This window comes from Lissotriton vulgaris, chromosome 3_1 (assembly GCF_964263255.1).
Source record: "Lissotriton vulgaris chromosome 3_1, aLisVul1.2, whole genome shotgun sequence".
NCBI lineage: Eukaryota > Metazoa > Chordata > Amphibia > Caudata > Salamandridae > Lissotriton > Lissotriton vulgaris.
Genome location: NC_141689.1, coordinates 2,100,412,203 through 2,100,424,814, shown reverse-complemented (window position 1 = coordinate 2,100,424,814; position 12,612 = coordinate 2,100,412,203). Strand labels below are relative to the sequence as shown.

At 43.0% G+C, this 12,612-nt stretch overlaps 1 protein-coding gene across 1 annotated transcript in view; it reads right to left on the bottom strand.

Annotated features, from left to right (window-relative positions):
* Positions 1-12,612, bottom strand: part of SCFD2 (sec1 family domain containing 2) — a 1,876,913-nt gene that overhangs the window by 147,786 nt on the left and 1,716,515 nt on the right. The window contains exon 7 of the mRNA XM_086962651.1: positions 10,411-10,545. Within this exon, the coding sequence (XP_086818777.1) occupies positions 10,411-10,545 (135 nt within the window). The remainder of the gene's footprint in view (positions 1-10,410; positions 10,546-12,612) is intronic.

The following is a 12,612-nucleotide window of genomic DNA, read 5'->3' as shown; positions in this document are numbered from 1 at the left end:
GGTTCTGTTTTAGGTGCACTGTGGTACCAGCTTCTGCAGGGGATCCTAGCTTTTGCCCCACTAAAACAGTCCAGAGAACTTCTGAACATTTAAGCTTCATTATGGAGTGGGAGGCAGAGATTTTTTACCAATTGTAACTCATGAGTTGATTTCTGTAGTAGTTCTAAGTATAATGCATTGTAGTAGTCAAGGCGTGACTAAAAAAATCCGTTAATCTGAATGACCTTGCAAGATTAGGTAATAAATATAACGGATGCCTTAATATTTGAATAAAAAAAGAATTCCTGTCTGGATTATAACATTCATTTGTGTATTGATGTCAGCTGAATATCAATTTCTATTTTGAGATATTATACCACCTTTGCAGGGGAAGAACCTTTCCTAATTAATGCAGGCCATACAAATCTTATCAAAAAGCAGAGTTATTGTAAAGATGGGAGAAGAATTTCTTTCTCACTTCCATTGACTTTAAGGTGGCTTATGTACGTTCAGCTGTCCACTACTCTAAGCCAGGTGAAAAGACTGACCCCTGCAGACAATCACTATTCAAACTGTGTACTGATTACATACAGGTTGGCAAAGACACCCGCATAGCACGAATTGTCAGGAAATCTCTAACAGCCTGATTCATCATTCTACCGTTTTGCGAGCCCCTAATTGTGATTCATAGCGAACCGCTATTAAGGACTCGCAAAACGGGATTCATGTAGAAATTGCATAAAGAAATGCGATTCCTACATATTCCTTATTTGCGATTAGCAAATTGCTAATCGCAAATTAGGAATAACTCGCCATTCATTCCTATGGGCCAAAAGGCCCATAGGAATGAATGGGGAGTATTCCTTATTTGCGATTAGCAATTTGCTAATCGCAAATAAGATAGCGATTTGAATGGTGCCAGGGGTGTCCAAAGGACACTCTGTAGCACCCCTCAAATGAAATACTACACAGGTGTTGCACACACACATGTCCAAAGGACATGTGTGTATGTAACATGCAACTCAGAAAAATGCATTTAAATGCATTTTTCTGAGTTTTTGCAATTTACCACGAGGTCTGACCTCGCGGTAAATTGCGGCCAGAAATTGCGAATTCGCAAAAAAGAATTTGGATGATGAATTGCATTTAAGGAATCTCAAATAGAGATTCCTTAAATGTAATTCCTCGCAAAATTGCGAGATCGCAATTAGCGATTTTTGCATTTGGGATGCTGAATCCCAAATGCAAAAATCGCACTTGCAAAGGGCCAGATTCTCAGAATCTGGCCCTTTGCGAGCGCAATTTTGTTTGATGAATCGGGCGGTAAGCCATTTTAAGGTCTATCAATGGATTCCCACTGTGTACTGGCAATCACCCACAGTATAGTTCTTAATGGTCTTGAAGAAAACGGATAGGTCCATCAACACTAAGACAACGTTGCCACCTTTTGCAGTCACTAGTCACAATTCATTGCTTACTGAAACCACAATCAGTTCAATGCTTATAATAGCTCAAACCCCAGTGTGACGGGTGGAGAACACAGTTTGTTTCAATGGAGTCCTGAAGGTCCAGGCAGACCTCGATGAGTTTTCCAAAATATGTGAATTGGGAGGTAGGTTGTTAATCAACCACTTGATCTGCTTCAAGTTATAGTTTCTTCAGTAATGGACCTACGAAGGTGTGGTGTGTTTTGAAGTTTTGGGGAGGGTAGGATACATTTCGGTGTGTTATGCAGGGCAAGAGGGAGGCAGGAGACCAGGCTGAACTGTGTTTTAGAGGGTTGAGAAAATGACAATACCACATGGAGTCTGTTAAGAAGGGGCAATAGGATTCCAGCTGAGATGTATTTTGAATGGATGGGGAAGCAGGACTACACACCACAGGGTTCAACAGGACGTGTTTAACTGACCATTTGTGCATCACTCCCCAAATCACAAAATGTTGACAAGGTCTGGGGAACCAATAATATTAGATTGCCCTGGAGTAGGCTGTCTCTGTACTTGTAACAGAAAGTTTTGTTCAGGACGAGAGCCCTCACCCACCCTTAGGTGGTATGCTTCATCCTAGGGTTCTTCCTCACACCATGCACTGAGGTTTATGGTGTGGGTTACAGCTCACTGTTCAGTCAGAAGGGTAAGAGTTGAAGCCTAACAACTGACTATCATGGGTAAGCACAGGCACACTACAATGGTATACCTATCAGATTACACAAATTCCTCACTTGTGTTTTTGTAGTGTTCACATGATGCATGACAACACTTACATTTGTCATTGACTTATTATTAGCTTGTGAGAGACAATGAATAGATGTCTCTGTATTGTTGTATATTTCTTGCAGGTGACAGTGGACAATTACTACAACCATTAAGGGTCACTGTTTGTATTTATTCTTATACATTGTATACACACTTCATGACACATTATAGGGCAGAGTGACTATTAAAGTTATGAAAAATGCCCAGAACCTTCTTGCAGGGTCAGAAGACAGGCAAAAACATGTTGACTTATCACCATTGATGGTTTTAAGTTAAACTCCTTCCTTAGTTTTGATCTATCTCTTGGGAGACTGAAAAGGTCATTATTCAGTCCACCAACATGCAGTTCTCCTTCCATTTACTCACTACTTTACCCTTTGCAAACTTCACCCCACCCACAGCTCACATAGGACCCTAAAACATAAAAAACACTCCAAGTTCTCCTCCTTTACACAAGGGAGTTGTAGCCCACATCATAAACCTCGGTGTATGGTGTGAGGAGTAATCCTATGTCGTGTGCTACCTAAGGATGAGAGTTCTCGTCCTGAGGTAAAGATTATGTAAAAAATTACAGAGACAGCCTACTCAAGAAACATTTAAGATGACTGGTTCCCCAGGCCTTGTGTATCTTTTGTGTTTTTAATGAGGAAGCTGGACACCAGGTAGTGTGTGTTTCAGTGTGTCAGTAGGCAGGGTACAATCTGCTTGTTTTTCAGAGAGTGGGTGGGCAGGAAGTGTATATTTTGTAGTGTGAAAGGAGGCAGTACACCAGGTTTGTGTGTGGAGGCTGGGGAATGCATGACCAAAAGGGAATATGGTGTAGGTGTAACAGGATGCTACATCGGGTTTTTTTTATATGAATGGAAGGAACAAGACCAGAATGGGTATTGGTTTCATGATAAAGGAAGCAGTATGTCAATGTTGACATTGGTGTTGAATGGTGAGGTTGTATTTTAGAAGGAAAGGGAAAGGACTTTGCATACGCAATCTACTATTGAGTGTTGTGATTGTGCAGGCTGCAATATATGGGTGTGCTTGTGGGAGGGAACTGTGCAACATTGCAGATATTGGTGATTCCATGAAAGATTAGGGCCTCTGCCAGAACAGTCCCACCCTTCACACCCACCAAATACCAAATAGCAGTGCTACAGGAAGACTAAAAGGCCTAATCGAATTTCTAAAGTAGGCGTATCTACTCTGTTTCAACTTCAGTGTTTTATACTCCTCCCTCCATTTTCAGGAACATCAGCAATATACTTGCACTATTTCGGAAAACATTCTTGAGCACAAAACAGGTCATGTCCGGGGCTTCCAAAATTCAACCCAAAGGCATCAAATACTCTGGCTCACTCATACACGCAAGGCATGTACCACAAAACCAAATACACAAACTGCACAGCATAGACTTAGGATGTTAACGCTAGGATCTGGGAAAGAGAACTTTGCAAGAGTTGGCCAGGAAGCCCCCACACCAATAACACAGATAAAACGGTCTGGTCACAATATGGATTCACAAAATATAGTATGTTGCCACCCATCGCTCTAACTGCTAAACCCACAACAGGGACAGTAGTCTACTGTCGATAAAACGAGGGTGCGCTTTGTGCGCACCTCCAGATAACAGGACAAGTCCAGGACCTCTTTCCTGTCAAGGGACAGGCCTGGGCCTTTGCTCAGACTCTAGATTAGTGTGATACTAGGGCCAAAATCAGAAACTAGGATATAAGATACTTGCAGATACTACCAGACCAGAGGAAAACAATTGTGCACCATGCAGGAGATATTCTCGTCCCAACAAGGAATAACTAGCTACTCTCTATATATTAATTGTACATGTAATCTACTTACATATATATGGTAGCAGACACAATTATGGTATATAACTTCCTCAAATTACTTTGAATTAGATCTGTTATGTGGATTGAATTAGGTGATAAGAAATTGTCTCTCCCTCTGATATGCTTCACTGTGTAAGAGTCATAAAGGGAGGAGGAGCTACGCAGGGAAACAAGATGGCCGCATAAGCTCCCGGCTCCGCCGACCTCTGCCAGCAGCTCGTATATCCTGTAATTTATCCTGCTTCTACACCAGACTCCCGTGTGTGCGAGGAGATACTGACTCTGGAGGTGCAATCCCGAACATTTTAACTTATCGGGTGACGAAGATACGCCATGTTTCAATCTCGGCCTAACTCAGCGTGGAAGCCAGGGCTTCGATTTTCAACCCACCCAGGCTGGAGTTGAACAACATCGGCTTTGGCCTCTGGGCTTCGTCCGGTCTCTCGAACGGAGTCACATTTTCCTCGTTTCCAATGGCGATTTAATATCCTGTCTACACCGCAGACGCCGCAGCGTGGTCTTTTGTTTGCTGCGGTCCTGCAACTGATGCCCGGAGACATCGTAAGCCTTCCGGGGGTGACAGACCGGAGCCCTAACTAGCAGCGAAGGCGTAGAAATCGGGAGGTGAGGGCGCCCATTGCTGTTGTCTGCTCAGGCTGTGCTTGCTACCCCGGAGTAGTCGACCTCCGGGGTTCATATCCTGCTTTGTCGCTTCGTGAGAGGAGATGGAGGGGACAGAAGGCACACCATCGCTGCACGCCGTAATGGCGGCCATTGGGGCGCTCCACTCACAGATCATCGCCCAGTGTCGGGCACTGTCTGCATCAGTGGACGGTGTCGGACAGAGACTGCTCGGCATTATTTCAACTGGCTGTACTACCCATTGACCATTGTGGGCGCAACTTCGAGGACCCTGTGCGGAAGCCGGATTCCGTGGGCGCTGCGGATCCCTACAGGATGGTTTGCGCACCCGTGAACATTGTTAGCTTCCCGTGCTTGAGCCGTAACCCATTGAACATCGACATGGACAACCTTGAGTGCCTCACCAGGATCACCAGTGGTGCTCGGAGAGCTTCATTATCCTCCCATGTTTTTTCTCATCTGCATTGTGGATTCCGTGCAATTTTTTCCCTTTTTCGACTCGCTCGTATTGACTTGAATTTTTTTGAACGCTCTGCTACTTTCACTGTTGTTGTGGTCTGGATTATAAGTGCTCTGGTTAATAATCGTACCGGCCAGGGTTAACCTGTGTCTTTTCTGGGTTGGCATAACAATTTACCTCGCTGCTGAGATTGTGACTTGTACTGTACGAGAGTCGGGTGGTGTGTACCATACTTCCCCGGATTGATTTTATATTTCACTGCATTCTATTTTCACTGTGCTTCGGGGTGGTTACATCTGGTGGGGGTTAAAGGAGTCCGGGAGTGTGTTTTTATTTCTCCTCCTCCGCTATTCTCTCTTTTAGGGATGTTTCTGGGCGACAGGCACGCTGCTAGTGGGTTAGGCCGTAGCCATTGCAGGGGTGCAGGGTGGGGGGGGGGTTGTTATTTTGCCTTTGTTTTGTTCTATGGCCCCTTTGCTTTCTCTTTCTCTCTCTTTTTAGGGTATTCCTATCGGCGACAGGCACGCTGCTAGTGGGGTAGGCCGTAGCCATTGCAGGGGTGCAGGGTGGAGGGTGTGTGGGGGGTTTGTTATTTTGCCTTTGTTTTGTTCTACGGCCCTTTCTTTCTTGTAGTGTCCGGTAGCAGTACTTTCAGTTTCATCCTGGAGTATACAGGTGGGCGGGGTCTGAGGGTGGGGGGCGTCGAGGGGATATCGGTTGTCAGGTTCTTTACCCTCCTTGAGCTTTTTGCGCTTGCGTCTTTCCTGCCCCTTTTAGTTGGTCCGCGACTGCCTTCCTGCACCTGCCCACTTTTATCATATCTATGAATGTGTGGCTCCGGATATCCTGTATCTTCTTCTTTCTCTTGTCTTGGGGGGGGGGAGGGTGGGGTTAAATGCAAAATGAAAGCCTTATGAATAACTTGCGCTTGAATTGTGTCACATGCAACATATATCCTGTACCGCTGCCAGACCTCAGGGTTGCTGGCTGAAAAGCGGTGTTATTGACCTTCTTATACGTATCTCCTAAATGCTGTGTCCGGCCCCTGTGGTTGTAGGTCTACTCCTGTACTTTTTGCGAATAATTTAATAAAGGTTTTAAAAAAAAAAAAAAAAGTCATAAAGGAAAACCAACCTGGAAATCACTGTAAAAGATGCCCAAGAAAACGTTTTGGTGTTATGATAATGAGTAGAGAAATCATAAATATGCCATCACCAAACTTAAAACAAGGGGCATGGTGTAATGTACCTCCCACCCCATACAGTTATCTCAGGTGTTTGATCTGTTGCACCCCTCGTCATAGGCACCAATATGGAAGCTACTTCATGTATCACTAGTAGCTGATCATTTCTCCAGGCAGAAGCCATTACCAACATATCTATATTCAATCTGCGGCTGGGCAAATAAATTGTTGGCCTGGGCAGCATATGAAGACTTTCTTTATAAAATGCCATATTAATTCTCAACATAAAATCTATTTACTTTCCAGTTGGTTTAGAGACACATTGAATATTGATATCAAGATAAATTACCACCGAAAGGTAGGGAACTGTGATAGGTTGACGAGTTCTACCTACATAAGTAACTTGTTTTGTATTTGCACCTAGATGAGAATACTATTACACCATTACCCTATTAGGGATTAAACTATCACCATTCTCGTAAGGTTATATAGATCCCATATAAAGCAAATATGCATATTTGAAGTGTAAAATGCTAATACTATGCATTTATTATCATTTTGAGTGTGGGCATGGGCCATGACTTGAGAGAGGCAAAGTCTTGAGTGGGTCATGATGTCCCTCCATCACCAATAGTAATAATATATTCTGCACATCTTCATATATGGTTTGCGCCACAACAATGTTTTCATGAGTTATTTGTTTTATCAAAATATGTTTAACCTAACCCAGTATCGTGTGTTTCCGGCATGGACCATTGTACTTTTCCCTAACTGTGCACGTTGTAGACCACTTTTATTTTGCATATGTTACTACATCACACGCTTGACTTTGTGCCACAATGTATTTTCACACATAAACTTGCACATGTTTTCGTATTTTGTTATTTTCCTGGGATTTGGTCTGATGACACTAGACAAGGGTAAACAACAATGCCTCTTGTTATTCTCTCTGGCCCGACACTAGCACTTAGACATAACAAGAGAGTGCAGCTGCTGTTTGTGAGCACACACTGAGGACAAGGCACGGTCCGAAAGCAAGAGCGCTGCGTCAGCTGAGATGTAGAACATCCACTTTTGTATGGTAAGGAACGGGGTCCGCCACTAATCTCAGAGATCTTTGATATATCATCATTTAGCTTCAGTAGAAGGGGGAGGCTGGGTTTAGGCTAACCTGTCTTAAAACATGACAGGCCTATTTTGGTATATGGCTTGTTAAATATGCTAATGATATTTTTGATATGCATCTGTTGTCTAATTGTTGCGCAAATCTGCATCTTAGAGCACGATAGTATAAATAAATATTATAAACTTCCTTCATGTCTCATGTTTATCTTATTATGGACGAGTACCAGTGAGATAGCGAAAGGGTGTGTACTGGTACTGCGATTCCTGAGAGTGCTGAGAGTGTTGTGTTCTGGGGTGCCAATTCACTTGTTTCTCTGGAAAGGTTAGGAGAGCAATTGAGGCACTAAAGCTGGTCGGACTCAGGCTCATAAATACTGAGGTGTAGGGGGACTCAGTCCCTACATGCTGATGTTCTATGGGCCCAAGCATAGTTCTGTTCCTCAACAGATCCCTGCAACCCAGGATGCCATGGGTTAAATATGTGCAGTGAGGTAAACTTCCATTGAACAGCCCTCCTGACTATTAGGAGAGTTGTTTGCCCATGTAAAGTAATCGTAATATGTAATCTGTGAGGCCATACATACAAACTAGATAATACATAAATGATAATCATGTAAAATGGTCCAATATGGGCATCAAGGGATTCTGGTGATATACTAATCCAAGAGGTCGAAAATTAGTAAATGTCACAAGAACTGCCAAAGTGGCAATACAAGACCATTTTACAAGTTACCCGTTGTACATTTGTTTAGCACTACACGCTTATTTTGGGATGTTAGTTTGAAAAAGCTGTTTTCTTCAAAGTGCAGCTAACAATGAGCACTGATTAGAATTACGATGTTTAGGTTTAGAGTTTAGTCATTAAACATAAACCTAAACATCTCAATTCCAATTATTGATAAACAGAGGACAGTAGTGACGGCCTGTGCATTTATGTGACTCTGTGGCGGTATCCTTTACCACATAATTAAGGACTTGCACCATTTGCCAGATACCCTGCATATTTGGCAAAAACATTTCTAGCTCAAATGGATGAAAATAAAGAAGGTGTGCTGCCTAATTCAGATTTTTGCCACATATTATTGATGCATAGTTTACATAACCTTGCCATTGTTTACAAACCATGAAATATCTCCGATATTTCACTTAGAGCTTTATATCACTGCATGTTTTCTTTTTGAGCAATAAGAACACACACACATCAAAGACTGCAGAGGTCATGCACAGACTCATCTACTGGGGTCACTTGGGCATAAAGTGGATCTGGATGGCGATCCAATAACAATGGTACATCAGTGCTTAATTTGAGCCAGTGGTCGCAGGAGGGGCCCATCAGCACTCACTTTTGGGGAGCAGCACTTATTTTTCGACATCATACTTTGACCGAGAACAAGACAGTGAAATACAAACAGGGGTGAATGAAGGAAGACTAGAAAGACAGGAGAACCGAGAAAAGGGAGAATGAATGAATGAACCTCTAAGAGTGAGATAAAGGTGCAGGGAGTGTCTGTTGGTGGATTAAAGAGGCAGGAGGTGAAATCAGGACTACGCGGCCATGGTATTTGGCATACCGACATTCAATAGTGCCAGCCATAGGCTTCTGACCAAAACTTTGGTTCCTGACACTTATTCTTATACAAATTAAACACTGTCTAGGAACACCACACTTTCACAGGTCCTGATCCTAGAACCCAGACACACACCCAGTACCAGTTCATACATTGAGCCAGGGCTGCTTCAGACCACATTCTTCACATGTACTAGAGCCATCCTGAAAGTCCACACTTTACCTGACTTAGGGCCGATAACGACTTTTGGCGATAAAGGGGCAAGTGGCACACCACCGCTGTACCCCCGCACTACCAAGAGTCTCCATCTGCCCACCTGATTACAAATTAAAAGTGGTCTGGCAGGCGGCCTGGCGGTTCCCTCTGCGGTGCCTCTTTCAAAGGCGGCAGTGCCTACGAAAAAGGCACAGCAATGAGAATGTCACACAAGGTTCCTGCACCGCATGGACTGTAAGGTCCATGCTGTGCAGGAACTGGTGTGCATGTACACAGGGGGGCACATGTGCCTCCCTGTGTGCATCCACAGGGCGTGAGGCACCAAGGCCCCCCCCTTTGTTTCCTCTCTGGCACGGTTTTCATGGCGGTAGAACCTCCATGAAAACCATGGAGGAGAGTAAATTCGTAATATGGTTGGCAGGACCAAGGCAATCCCGCCAAGCATATTACAGCCTGTGGGCTGCTGTGCCAACTGCAGGGATCGCGGTTCCCTGGCGGCATCTGCCGCCATGAAGGTCCGACTGCCCAAGTCATAATGGGGTGGTCTGACCACTAGTGCAGCTGTAGCTGGACCGCTACCCCTATACCACCATAAGTCTATCGGTCCTCAGACCGCCAGAGTTGTAATTGGGCCCTTAGTGTAATGTCCAGGGTTGTGGTATCCATTTGGTGAGTTAAGGCAGCTAGTGGTTTAAATCGCCACCAGAAAGGGCAGTAAAAAACAATATATTGCAGCTGAGAGCTGCAAATAGAGTCCTTTCGTAAGGTGAAGGGGACTTACAAGCAATAGTGCATTTTTGTCCACGGCATCAATATTCCTTGCACACTCTCTGGTTATGTAGATAGAATCACACATTTTACACTGATGGCTACACAAGCACGCAAAAATAGAAGTGCCCTATTACAAATTCTCTAGAACAATGAATATCGAAGAATACATCCCAGACATAGAATACTTTTTTCCATATTATAAACCCAGACAAATCGTTCTTGAGTATTAAAGATCTATTGTACCTTTTTTCCAAATTGTTTTAAGACATTTCGCTATTATACCTACCTGGGGACCGTTTCAATTCTTTAAATACTGCACCTAACAGGGTAATTCGGACTACAACCTTACACAGAAAATCTGTTAGCCATTTACCTTCATGAACATACTGAACCCGGTCTTAAGAAGGTCAGTGAGGCCTGAAGACATGTGCTCAATATCGAGGCTGTCAGATCGGTCTGCGTGGAATATTTCCTCCAACACCTGCTTCAGCAGAGGCTTATAAGTGGCCTGAAAAATAAGAAGAACACAGAATTACACCGCCTGTGGCATAACATTAATGCAAGGAATTAATTTTGTTATTTGAAAAACAGATCTCAGATAGATTGCATGGGCATTAGTGACACAGTCGCACAGTGCTCTTCATAATTCCCACATCTCCCATTTACAGTAATTCAACAGTGAGACAATTTTTGGACACAAGCCATGTGGGATATATTTTATTCACTGTAATTGTTAACCTTTCCATAGAATTTCTTGCAACCAGATTGCATAAACCTTGGACAGGTAGTGTTGTTTTATTGCAGTTTTTTTAATAAAAACATATCCACATAAACATTAAAAAAAACAGGCGGTAATCAAAAATTTGAAAGGTCAATAAGTTGGCATTCATATATACATATTATGACACACAGATAATGCGTGTGTGTGTGTAACATAAATAATAAAAGTTATAGGTTACTACCAACTACAAAAATAAACATAAACATTATGATTTATTCTAAAGGATGGATGTTGCATAAAGAACAACAATGCACACATAGATCCAAATTAAAAGAGTTGAAAGAGAGATAAGATAGGGAACGAGAAGACTAAAGAAGGATCACTATGATAAAGAGCCATTGATTAAATAACATTTTTAAGAGATGCATATTAAATTTAAAAATACTATTACAAACTCCGACAAAATGTACAATGGAGGTTTAAGACCTCAACCTGGAAAAGCACAGAAACAGCAGAATGCATTACATTCCATTCATGAAATTAAAGATGAAAACGTTGTGTCTCACTTACCACAGTGCCCCCGACTTGGGACAGCACCGCTGGGTGGCAAAATACTTCCCAAACCCACGAAAACAGAGTTTCTGCTAATATTGTTTCTCCTATCATTTGCCCATTCAGAAATCGCTTAGTGAACTTGAATTAAGGTGACCTCCTCCCTCCAGACCACTACGGATACTTTCCCATGTTCGCATTTCTCTTTTTCTTTTAATTTCTGATAAAGGAGTCTTCAACATAAGCCCTCGCCGTTCATCGGAACGCTTCCCTACACAGCTGGGTCCCCCCTTCAGATATGTCCCCAGACTGTCATACTTTGAATGAAGAATTGTGTCCGCTCCTGCCTAAGAAAAAGGATGTTCCTTCAGGAGCTACACACCAAATGATTTAGCAATTCTTCATATTTGGTATCTGGAATACTGACAGATAAACACTCATTGTTTTCACCCTGTAAGGAAATTGACATGGGCATTCCTCAGGATAGCAAAAAACTATGTACATGCAATCCAAAGTTTCATTTTGGAAAAATAAAGCATCGCCAGAGTGCTATAGGAGAAAAAGATGGGACCATCTTAGAACAATTTCTGGAATCTATGCCAGGACTGATGCAGCACTGGGTGACTAAGCACCATTGCCATTAATTGGAGAAAGCCATACATATGGCTACTGCCTACCAGCATGAGGGGTCAATGAGAGAAGCTCAATGTATGACCATAGAGCAACCACAAAAAAGACAAGTCACAATCCTGGTTTTCCAATGAGGAATGGGACAGGGAAGAGTACCCCACATCAGGCTCCAGTGCTACAATTGTGGAGAATGAGGGCAATAGTCCATATCGACAGGTAGAAAAATATTTGGTAGAATCAATGAAGGAAGGTTTCACAAAACTGTCTATCAAGAATAGACCACCCAAGGACCTATGTACGTGGAGCAGATTTTGGTACCTAGTAGATTGGTTGACAGTGGATGCAGAAAAACCTTGGCTAGTCAACACCGATGCCACAGGACCTTGCAGAAGGGTGGGGTAAAATGTATAAAAGGGAACCCAAGATAATATCCCTTGTGATTGATATATTTGGATATGAAGGAGTAGTGACCCACCAAAGGTTAAGGGTACTACCCCAATTGCTGGAATCCGTGGTCTTGGGAATTGATAGACTATAATTTCATTAGATGTTGGAGGTAAAATCTGACACAGTCAGGTGGGAATAAGCATCTTTTGGGGGGAATACAACTCTTCTCACCTGAAAAGACCCCTCCAAAGTTCAACAACGAAAAAGACAAGAAAAGCACAGTCT